At 36.2% G+C, this 12,265-nt stretch overlaps 1 protein-coding gene across 1 annotated transcript in view; it reads right to left on the bottom strand.

Annotated features, from left to right (window-relative positions):
* EPHA10 (EPH receptor A10) overlaps positions 1-12,265 on the bottom strand; it is an 861,867-nt gene that overhangs the window by 425,838 nt on the left and 423,764 nt on the right. Inside the window, exon 5 of the mRNA XM_089688795.1 lies at positions 11,625-11,960. Coding sequence (XP_089544921.1) covers positions 11,625-11,960 — 336 coding nt within the window. The remainder of the gene's footprint in view (positions 1-11,624; positions 11,961-12,265) is intronic.

Raw genomic sequence — 12,265 nt, 5'->3', positions numbered from 1 at the left:
TGAAAAGAAGAATGAAAAGAAGAAGAAGAAGAATGAAAAGAAGAATGAAAAGAAGAAGAAGAATGAAAAGAAGAAGAAGAAGAATGAAAAGAAGAATGAAAAGAAGAAGAATGAAAAGAAGAATGAGAAGAATGAAAAGATTCTTCTTCTTTTCATTCTTCTTTTCATTCTTCTTCTTCTTTTCATTCTTCTTCTTTTCATTCTTCTCATTCTTCTTTTCATTCTTCTCATTCTTCTTCTCATTCTTCTTTTCATTCTTCTTTTCATTCTTCTCATTCTTCTTTTCATTCTTCTTTTCATCCTTCTTCTCATTCTTCTTTTCATTCTTCTTCTTCTTTTCATTCTTCTTTTCATTCTTCTTCTCATTCTTCTTTTCATGAAGAAGAAAAGAAGAATGAGAAGAATGAAAAGAAGAATGAAAAGAAGAAGAATGAAAAGAAGAATGAGAAGAAGAATGAAAAGAAGAATGAGAAGAATGAAAAGAAGAATGAAAAGAAGAAGAAGAAGAATGAAAAGAAGAAGAAGAATGAAAAGAAGAAGAAGAATAATGAAAAGAAGAAGAAGAAGAATGAAAAGAAGAATGAAAAGAAGAAGAAGAATGAAAAGAAGAAGAAGAAGAATGAAAAGAAGAAGAAGAAGAATGAAAAGAAGAATGAAAAGAAGAATGAAAAGAAGAAGAAGAATGAAAAGAAGAAGAAGAAGAATGAAAAGAAAAATGAAAAGAAGAAGAAGAATGAAAAGAAGAAGAAGAAGAATGAAAAGAAGAATGAAAAGAAGAATGAGAAGAATGAAAAGATTCTTCTTCTTCTTCTTTTCATTCTTCTTTTCATTCTTCTTCTTCTTTTCATTCTTCTTCTTCTTTTCATTCTTCTTTTCATTCTTCTCATTCTTCTTTTCATTCTTCTCATTCTTCTTCTCATTCTTCTTTTCATTCTTCTTCTCATTCTTCTTTTCATTCTTCTTCTTCTTTTCATTCTTCTTTTCATTCTTCTCATTCTTCTTTTCATTCTTCTTCTCATTCTTCTTTTCATTCTTCTTCTTCTTTTCATTCTTCTTTTCATTCTTCTTCTTCTTATTTTCATTCTTCTTCTTCTTCTTTTCATTCTTCTTTTCATTCTTCTCATTCTTCTTTTCATTCTTCTCATTCTTCTTCTCATTCTTCTTTTCATTCTTCTTCTCATTCTTCTTTTCATTCTTCTTCTTCTTTTCATTCTTCTTTTCATTCTTCTCATTCTTCTTTTCATTCTTCTTCTCATTCTTCTTTTCATGAAGAAGAAAAGAATAATGAGAAGAATGAAAAGAAGAAGAAGAATGAAAAGAAGAATGAGAAGAAGAATGAAAAGAAGAATGAAAAGAAGAATGAGAAGAATGAAAAGAAGAATGAAAAGAAGAAGTATTCCAGTAGAGCAAAAAGTGTATCTGCAGAGAGCTCCGCTATTTCTGACAGTTCTCTGACAGTTCCTTCACATTTACAGCGGTTGAAACATTGTATCTGTTTCCGAATAAAAACATCTGTATCCTAAATGGAAACAAATAGATACAATGTTTCAACCGCTGTACATGTGAAGGAACTGTCAGAGAACTGTCAGAAATAGCGGAGCTCTCTGCAGGGACACTTTTGCCGGCTGATCGGGAAAAATCCGATTCGCGCACCCGAAGTATGCTAATATTCGGATTCGCCGCGAATCGAATTTTTCCTGAAATTCGAAACGAATTCCACTTCGCCTGGTTCGATTCGCTCATCTCTAGTTCTCATAATAAACTGCAAAATAAATGTGAAAGTAAAAAATGGGGTGGGGGAGACTCACCTATCTTAGAACACCATGAGGTTTCTACATGAAAGGAGCAAACCCCATAACATATAGATATCACAAAGGTGTAATCTCACAAACCTTTCAAGATAATGGACCACAAAAAAAAGTAGTGGTCACACAGAAGAGGTCAAATTCTAGATGAAAATAAATGAGTAAACCTAAAAAAAAACAATGGTGTACATTACCATTATTAAGATTATTTACCACAAACGATCTACCTCTGCCATCCTAATATGGACAATGACCAAAATAGAAAAAGTTGTTGGGACCCACTTTTTAGGACAAACAATGAATAAAGAAAAAAAAAGAAGCAAAAACATATCCTCTATAACTTATTAAAACACTGTGACTCCACTGTAACATCCAAACCAATAAAAAATAAATAAATAACAAGTGTCCCAAAGCACCAAATATTATATAAGTAGGATAAGTGAGTTAACATGCCCAAAATGCTCAAATCCACTCAAAATGTGAATTCACAATATCTATACGAGGAAATATAAACTCACAAAATCTAAAATTATGTGTGCATATCAGTATGTCAAGATGGTGCCTAGCATCTCTGGAATGTTAACCTTACATATAAAAAGTCAGGTAAAATTCCCAGCATATGGAGGGACCACTCCCCCAGGATATGACTCCACAACTGGTAGTGACGTCAAAGTGTGGTGTCAAGCTTTCGCTTGCAAGTGATACAAAGTGCCTTTCTAAACCCACATCCACCAGAACAAAGGATATCAGCATAATCCCCTAGCCAACAGGACCAAACATCAACCTATCACATCCAAACTACACAACAACATCATGTACACATGGTGATCGCCGTTAAATGGTTACCTAATGCATTATAATAAAGAAACTCAGGTGTCTACATCTCCAATACCCACACACCTTTAATCACCCTCTAGTGGCCACCCAGCAAAGTACAATATAAAAACAAAAAATAAAGAAACCTAAATAGACATTTTCACCTCCTACATCAATACCCTAATGGAAGACAAGAGATCGCCTGGGCACACAGACCAGGATAAAACACCCACTAATAAAAATAATATTGTTGCTCAACCATTCCCCTGTGCCTTCCTAGGGGCCCAGTTGACCTACAATATAATTTTTTTTTAGTGGGTCCTACATAGGACCTATGTGTTTGGCTGGCTTTTTTGTTTTTTCTTCCCGCCCACAGACTGGGTCGTATCTGGCCTCCAGGTGTACGGTTTAGGTGTTTCCCCCTTCACCCCTTTTTTTGAATTTTTCTTCCATGTCCCCCATTTGGAGTAGGTTTTGAAACTTTGCATCTTGTTCTACTGCTATTTTTTTCATAGTGTGTTATATTGCTTTTTTTAATTATATATTTATTATTCACTTGTAAGGCCAGCAACCACACAAATATTAAAGTGATTATAAAGGTTGAAGGTATTTTACCTTCATGAATTATGCATGCAGGTAAAAAACCTTTAGTGTGCAGATCCCCCCTCAGAACCCCCAATACTTACTTGAGTCTGATCTCGAACCAACGATGTGGATGAGAGCAATGGCTCACCCGGGTCTCTTCTTCCTGCTGTTAATCATAGCCAGTGGGGAGGGAGTGGAGTATGGGGCCAAGACACACTCTGTGTGTCTTATGGACATACAGAAGAAGCTCAGGAGCAAGCATACACAAGTACTTCCAGAGCAAGCAGCAGGGTGGAAGAGCCAGAAGTTCCGGTTGGGGACCAGGGCTGCTTTGTGAAAAACCATTGCACAGAGCAGGTAAGTATGAAGTTTATTATTATTTTTTTTTAACTGATACTTTAACATTGAGGATCCTGAAGAAGCAAGATTTTTGCAAAACGCGTCAGCCTAAAAGCGCATAATAATTACTATGCTGTTTGATGATTTATCAGTCTCTTGATGAGTTTCTCTCCTCTCTTTGTTTCATAAGGAAAATGTGATGCATATGATTTATAAACTTTTGTAATAAATTATGTTTATAGTTGATGTTTCATATCTCTAGTCTGTATAGTCAAAGTTCTATTATCCTATTCTTCTCACCCTCCTTCTGCTCTTGAGGTAGGGTTCTGAGGGGAGTTTACACTTATGGTTAATATTATGAATGGTACCAATACAGCATATATAATCTTCATGATGAGCATGCCCTTTGATCTTTTTCTGCACAAGCACTAGCTATTTTGCATATGTGTAGAATATTACTTATGTTTAAACAAAGGAGGATAATATCTACCTCTAACAAGCAATGCATTACAATTTGAAATATAGATAATTTAATGGATAATTAACCCCTAGCTATCCATGCACATAAATACCTACACTATAGTCAGAAAATATGCATTGCTGTGTAAAGTAACTTTATTAGTAAAAGAAAGCATGCAGTAAGCATTGACTGCTATCTCTCTCTGTAAAACTGTCAGACATATATCAAGCAATAGCAATATATTCAGTAGTGTCACAAAGCTAAAGCATATTAGAAATGACACATGCTTCATTCTAACCATAGCACTTGTTGCTCATTATTTATAACCAACAGAGTAATCACACAAAATATGCAAGTCTGCATTTAAAGCCTAGTCTAAGCTTACATTGTATACTATCATTTACTTTGTTAGAAGGTTCCAAGCAATCCATAATTCAAAGTGAGGCTGTTTACGACTCCAGCTCAATAGCGGGAAGTGAATGTCACTCTAATGGTGCCTCTTCCAAAGATTTAATTATATTAAATGTTATGACAATAATAATAGTAATCAAGAAAGATTAAGCAGATGGTGACTATTGACCAAGATGATAAAAAGGCATTAATTTACTACTTTTAATAGGCTTATCTAATCTGATTGTGGCTATAAACATTAATTACAAAATCAATCAAGGCAAAGCATTCACTCAAAGCTCTTCTTTAAATGAGCACTTAGCACCCTCTTCTTTTACTGTATTTCCAAAGATGAAATGATTATCATAAGAAAGAAAATGCAACCATTATATCCTGAGATCACACATTAGAAAAACACAACTTAATGAAGCCATGTTTACACTACTTTTGGAGGAAGCTTTGAAGTGTTTGTAGGATAGGATTATATTTCAGCCATGCATTAAACAAATACGAAGTGCACTCAGTTTTCATGTAACTTAGCATACCCTTTTGTATTTCTGCTTACTCATAATATGTCAAATAAAAACTCCATAGATATGATGTAAACAAACAATAGATGACTCATAGTTTTATTTAATAAATTTTGCTAGATCATTCATGACTATCATAAAACATCCCATATACATGCCATATCTTAAGCTAAGCATGTTAAAAGCCATACCTTTAATAATCTATTCCTCTGGCAAGGATGTAAGTCAGATCTTAGCTGTGACAAATGCACCAAACAAAAAACATGAATGAGCCAATACTTGTTAAGAATATTAAAAAGAACAAAAGGAAAAAAGGTAGGGAGGATAGAAAGAACACGTCCTTTTGTTAAAAAAAAAGCAAAAAGTTTTGTAACCTTCCCAAACGCTTTATAACATTTTTCTGTGAAAGTTTCTTCTCTGTTCCTTTGACCAGTCCTATGCCTATTACTAATAGTTAAATTAAATTAAAATTAATGAATTATGAAAAATCTACTCCATTTACAGTGCTGAATATACCTTCGCCATCTGACTTTGTTAACTTCAGATCTGCTAAGCTGCTTTTTAAAATGTTTCTAAATTCTTAGAATCTGAATTGAATTTCCCTGTTCTGTCAACCACAGATAAGCAGAAGATAATTTACAGACCTAAGTGACAAGCTGTACAGAATGTTGAATTTAAAAAATTCCATTTCCTTAAATTGAACATTTAAACGTATTATATATATGTACACTACATTGCCAAACGTATTGGGGCACCTGCCTTTACATGCACATGAACTTTAATGGCATCCCAGTCTTAGTCTGCAGGGTTCATTACTGAGTTGGCCCACCCTAAAGCTTCAACTCTTCTGGGAAGGCTGTCCACAAGGTTTAGGAGTGTGTCTATGGGAATGTTTGACCATTCTTCCAAAAGCACATTTGTGATGTCTGACAAGAAGGCCTGGCTCGCAGTCTCCACTCTAATTCATCCTGAAGGTGTTCGATTGGGTTGAGATCAGGTCTCTGTGCAGGCCAGTCAAGTTCCTCCACCCCAAACCACTCATCTATGTCTTTATGGACCTTGGTTTGTACACTGGTGTGCAGTCATGTTGGTACAGGAAAGGGCCATCCCCAAACTGTTCCCACAAAGTTGGGAGCATGAAATTGTCCAAAATGTCTTGGTATGCTGACACCTTAAGAGTTCCCTTCACTGGAACTAAGGAACCAAGCCCAAAACTTGAAAAACAACCCCCACACCTTAATCTCCCTCCACCAAACATTACACTTGGCACAATGCTTTGCATTGAACTTGGTGATGTAAGGCTTGGATGCAGTTCCTTGGCCATGGAAACCCATTCCATGAAGCTCTCTAGGCACTGTTGTTGTGCTAATCGGAAGGTCGGAGGTTTTTAGCTATTGACTCTGCATACAGTTGGCGACTTCTGTGTACTGTGCGCTTCAGCATGCACTGACCCCACTCTGTCATTTTACATGGCCTACCACTTCGTGGCTGAGTTGTTGTTGTTCCGCTTTGTTATAATAGTTGTTCCAGTTGCATCCGCTTTGTTATAATACCACTAACAGTTGACCATGTTTAGTAGCAAGGAAATGTCATGGACAAACTTATTGCACAGGTGGCAACCTATCACTGTACCACGCTTGAATTCACTGAGCTCCTAAGAGCGACCCATTCTTTCACAAATTTTGTAGAAGCAGTCTGCATGCCTAGGTGCTTGATTTTATACACCTGTGGCCATGGAGGTGATTTAAACACCAGAGTCCAATGATTTAGAGAGGTGTCCTAATACTTTTGGCAATATAGTGTATATTGATTGAAAATCACCACTCCTAGGAATAAGGCATCGCCTCCTAGTGGAGCACAGTGGCTTAATGATTCACCCTTCTGTCTTGAGACACTAGAGTTCTTGGCTCAAATCCCCACCAAGACACTACCTGAATGGAGTTTGTTCTTCTTGTGCTTGTTTGTGTTTCCTCCCATACTTCAAAGACATGCCGGTAAGTAAAATGAACCCTGTATGTGATATTGGGACCTTAGATTCTGGGCAGGGACTAATGTGTATGTAAAAGTGAACAAATATAAAAAATGCAATATTTACCCATTTTTTGTTACCAAACACTGCAATCCCTTCCCCCTCCCCAAGTCAGCAGAATTGGACAGTTCTTGAATTGGTGATCTCCTGTGTCCCTCACTAGAATCAGTAGCTCCACCCATTGACTTCTGCATCACTTCTGAGCTTTGTAGTGATGTGGAGGTTGGTGGGAGAGATCACTGATCTCAGAGGGGGACACGGAAGATTTCACACAATTTGCAGTATGTGGTACCATGGGATTTGTTTACCATGGAATTGGTTTGGTACCATGGGATTGGTAGATAGTTTCTAAAGTGTAGGTTTTTGCACAGATTTTGGGGTAAGATTTCTCTTCCATTGAGTGGTGTTTGGTTGGTTGGGCAGGCAGGGAGATAAGTAAGCATTTACCATTTTCTTAAAACTGTGTATTTTTAATGCATGTTCTGTTTAGCAATAGAGCTGTTTTAATTGTAGATCATGTAGATCATGTTGCCTCATGTAACTTTGGAATACCCACAAATGCCATTACGTTTCCTTGAGTGCCCTGGAACCTCAATACTGATATACTAATTTCAAAACTTCCCTGCAGTGCTAAGCGCTTGTGCATTAATCCAACAAAAATGTTGAACTGCTAGGACACTCAAGAAGATGTTATACACCTGAAATGTAATCCAATGAGAAAAATATGAAGACTTCACAGTCAGTCTGGAACTGTAGACTAAAGATTTCCATGCAACTGCTGGTTATAGTTTTGAACAAGTTAGACTTCAACAGATTTTTGGTACTTTTCAGCAGTGATTCAGGTATATACACACCAAATGTGGTGGGACTGTCTTGGGCGACTGTTCTTTTTTTCAGTGCAGAGTGATGCAATCCACTTCCTTGCACCACACAGCATCCAATTGAACTTTATAAGATGTCTGTGTGAGATTTCAATAAAGTCTTTTAAAAAAAAGTAAACAGCACTGTGCTGATCCAGCCGACTGTATTGCACACCAGCTGCTACATTGTAACCCTGTTGTATGATGTACCCTTAAGCTTGTTACAAACCTGTGCAGATCTGCTTAAAGCTTTGTTTAGTGGGACAACCTGCATTCTTGGATCTATATGCAGCACTCCAAGACTAAATCTGATAGGTACTTTAATGTAGAACTGAATTTTTATTATCTTGATATATTTGTATTTAACCCAGCAACTGCAGAGACAGGTTAAAATGCATAATGTTAAGTGACAATGCAGATCTACTTCAAAGATTTCTAAAATGCTGCTTGAAGCATGGTAAATGTTTTGTAAATTCTTGTTATTTTGTTGCGTTTCAGACAAAGGCTTTACAAGCTATAATTAAACAATGTTTGTGTGTATAAAGCCTTAGTTTAGCCTACATATCCTGTATTTAAGTAAAGTATAAACCTATTTTACTAGAGTTAGGCTTGAATTGGAATTCCTAAGCTATGCATTTAAGCTATCCAAATACTTAGGTTTTGCATAATATCCAAACAATTGTTCTACAGAAATGAAAGATAGACTGATATACACCCCTTCATTGCCATGATATGTATTTGTGCACATTCAAACTGTAAAAATGCAGAAAACAGATATTAAGGTGCATACAGAGATTTAAAAGTGGAAACCAATGTTATTATCAGTCTAAAAATAACTTGCGGCTACAGCTGCCACAGTTTTTGAGAAAGAACATTAGTCTCTATATTTGTCACGTCTCTGTTTTATTAACATTGGTTTCAAGATACATTTTTACCAGTCTGGCTGGTAAGATATTAGATTTCTTCCTTGTGAGCATATGAATCAGAATATGTTTCTGTAGACAGAACTTGTTGCTCAGTTGAAGCAAGTACTGGATTCTGAATATTTTAGAACATAACTGTAACATCAGAAGAGTAACTCATGGTTACAGAAGTGACATTGTTGTCTTTAAATAGCTGTGAAATTCTTTAGATATTAGACCTTGAAAAACAATGTTAAAAATCCAAAAGGAAAGTAGCATTTCCTTACTTTTCATGTAGTTAAAGGATCAATCAACTTCACAATACAGTAATATTTCAGTTATGAGTTGACTTTGATAGGAGGAGTCATTGGATTTTATAGCGACGTAATCCAGCCGGCTTCCTTGCCAACTTCTCCCACGCAAAACCTAAATTTTACTCATTCAGTACATAAAAAATCTTCAAGCAGTCTGTTTATAAATATTTTCACATAAGATTCGCACAACATCACTCAGAATCCACATCCAGGGATTTTTGCAATTGAACCAAATTAGATTCAATTTTGGGTGAAAGCTGTGTGAATTGTGTGTGAAAAAAATAGACCTCAAGTGTGTCTCTAGTTTTGAGCAGGAAATGGATAATACCACAGTCAGATCATTTTTGTTCTTGTAGACCTGTTTGGGAGATTTTCCAGAAACTTCTTGTCCTAGAGACAACTATAGAAGTGAGGAAAAGTTTCTTTAACCACTTGTCCTCCAAAGGATTTACCCCTCTTCCTGACCAGGCCACTTTTTGCGATACAATGCTGCGTTACTTTAACTGACAATTGCACGGTCATGCAACGCTGCACCCAAATTCAATTTACGTCCTTTTTTTCCACAAATAGAGCTTTCTTTCAGTGGTATTTGATTACCTCTGCATTTTTTATTATTTGCGCTATAAACAAAAATAACTGCCAATTTTGAAAAAAAAACTATGTTTCTGACTTTTTGCTATGAAACATATGCAATAAACAAATTTAAAAAATCAAATTTCTTCATACATTTAGGCCAAAATGTATTTTGCTACATGTCTGCTAAAAAAATCCTATCACGTGTAAATGAATTGGTTTATAACGTCTACAAATGGCAGTATATACAGTATACTGGAATTTACATTTTTTTTTATACTAGTAATGACGGTGATCAGAAACCTCTAGCGGGACTGCGGCGCTGCAGAGAGATAAAAAACAGCATGTCCATGCTGACAGGAGAGAGACCTGTGTTGTTTACACACAGGTCTCTCCACTGTCAGCTTTCCCCAATGATTGCCGAGTGCAGGCCAGGAATCACAAGCTGGGACCCGGTGATTGACACCTCTTGCCGCCGGAAATGCAAATCATATATATATATATATATATATATATATATATGATTTTGCGCAGCCCTGCCACCCTGTAGCAGTACTTCTGCTATAGGATGGAGGGCAAGCGATTAACAGGGACACCACAGCAAGAAAAAACAAATTATAATAGGGTGGGGGAACCTCCATCAGCTTATTTATTGCTGCTTGTGTCCAATCTGGAGAATTCTTCTTACTTCCTGCTATTGTGACAATGTTGAAACCAGTTTAAAGTACATACCGTATATAAGAAGCACTAGATCTCTTATTGTTGATATTCAGAAATGTGAGTGAGGTGTTTAATTAATTAAGCTGATTACCTTTGGTGAGGCTGCTTACAAGTAACACAGTGCTCCCAACTAGATGTTCTGAACAAAATACAAATTTGTGAAAGAAGCAGTGAGAGCACCACATCATTAATCCAAATTAAATTTTAATGAATTCACATTAGTGTGAAACAAGACAGCCAACATATTTTGAGCTGCTTATATGTGTGAAATCAGAGAGCAAAAGTAGCAAGCTGCACAGCAATGAACTTGGATCTCTATGATTAACGATATGGCACTCTCACTGCTTCTCTCAAGACGTTGAATCCAAGACAGGAAGTAAGAACAAATCTCCCCAGAAGGACGTAGACAACATGCAGGTTCACACCCGCAAAAACAAGCATTGGTGTAGATACATCTGTGCATCTGCTACACAGCAGCACATTTCTGTGCAGATTAGGAATGGGTGCAATTATGCACCCATTCCTGACCTGTACATATGTGAACCTAGCTTTAGGTAATGGGGTTTGGTAATTATGTAAACAGTGTATACCTGGGAGGCATCAGGTAGGAAGATTTAAATTGTTTATTCTGAACTAAAACTAACATTTCAGAAACATATTCTTTCCTGGCTGTTTACAAACAACTTATAACCAAATAATATGGTATGCTCGTATTCAAAAACAGAAATAACACTTTTGCTCTATAGGGACAACTCTAATTTTTTTTTGTTAATTGTTACTCAAAGATGATGATCACAAAAAACATCTGCTAATATCCATATGCATTCTGCTGTCCCATGCCATTTGTATTCATCAATACTCTGTGTTGCAACAGGTCATAATTACAAATAATTAGAAAAATGCATCATCATCTAATCCTAAATTGTTTATTTTGTGTCTTTTTTATTTTTAAAAGAAAAAATGGAAATTGAATGACTGCTGGTGCTAACATTTATGGGGTGATCATTATGTTCTTGAAATGGTTTGCTTTTTAAATGGTTCACTTCTGTTGACTATATGAAGCTGTGATAGCTATTGTCAAGGTATTACTTTGACAAAAGTTGGTTGTCAGTTTTTTTACAGAAGAAAATGGCTGTAATTCTTTCTGATGTGCTATATTTTTTCCAGAATGTATACATTATTGAAAGCATTGGATTTTAAAATTTCCTAGGTGATCAAGGTATGGAAGCAAGATGGACAAAATAAACACTGATACATCTTCTAACTGCAGAAATAAGGTTAATGATAAAGTTGTACAGTACCTGCATTACTGGTTGAGATGTTAATTTCTGCAAACTGCTTAGTATACATGCTAAAGTCAGAAACTCCATTTACAGACTCCACCCGGATAGTGTAGTTCATGTGGGGCAGCAAATTTATCAATGTAACTGTCCGTTCAACTAATCCAATCTGTTGTGGAACATAACCAATGCTGCTGCCACAGGGCTCACATTGTTGAAAGGCAATGGAGCAACGGTCACAGAAAATATTGTACATGAGGTCCCCTCTGCCTCCTGTATCCAGTGGCGGATGCCATTCTAAAACTATGGTTGTCTGCTTCATGCTATAAATGAGATCTTTTGGGGCCGAAGGTGGGCCTGGAATAGAAAAACAAATGAGGTTTACAGAAACCAGTCATACATGTAAAAATAGTATATATACATATGTATTTATACAATGGGAAAACATTTGATGGTATGTTTTTCTATTCATAATTTGCACATAGAAACATGCATAAAGTCTTTAGAGCAATACTACCCATTACTGCTATTTCTAGTCTAAGGCTGGCCATAGATGGGCCAGTGGGCTGATTGAAAAAAGGTGAGGTGGATGGAGGAGTCCTCCCTATCATGCTATTGTATTCTGACATTGGGACTTCTCCACTGTCAGAATACACTGATCG

The sequence above is a fragment of the Staurois parvus genome, unplaced genomic scaffold, assembly GCF_062004578.1.
Source record: "Staurois parvus isolate SC_StPar_1 unplaced genomic scaffold, SC_StPar_1.0 ptg000454l, whole genome shotgun sequence".
In the NCBI taxonomy this organism is placed as follows: Eukaryota; Metazoa; Chordata; class Amphibia; order Anura; family Ranidae; genus Staurois; species Staurois parvus.
Note: the sequence above shows the minus strand (reverse complement) of the source record. Positions and strands in the feature narration are given on the sequence as shown.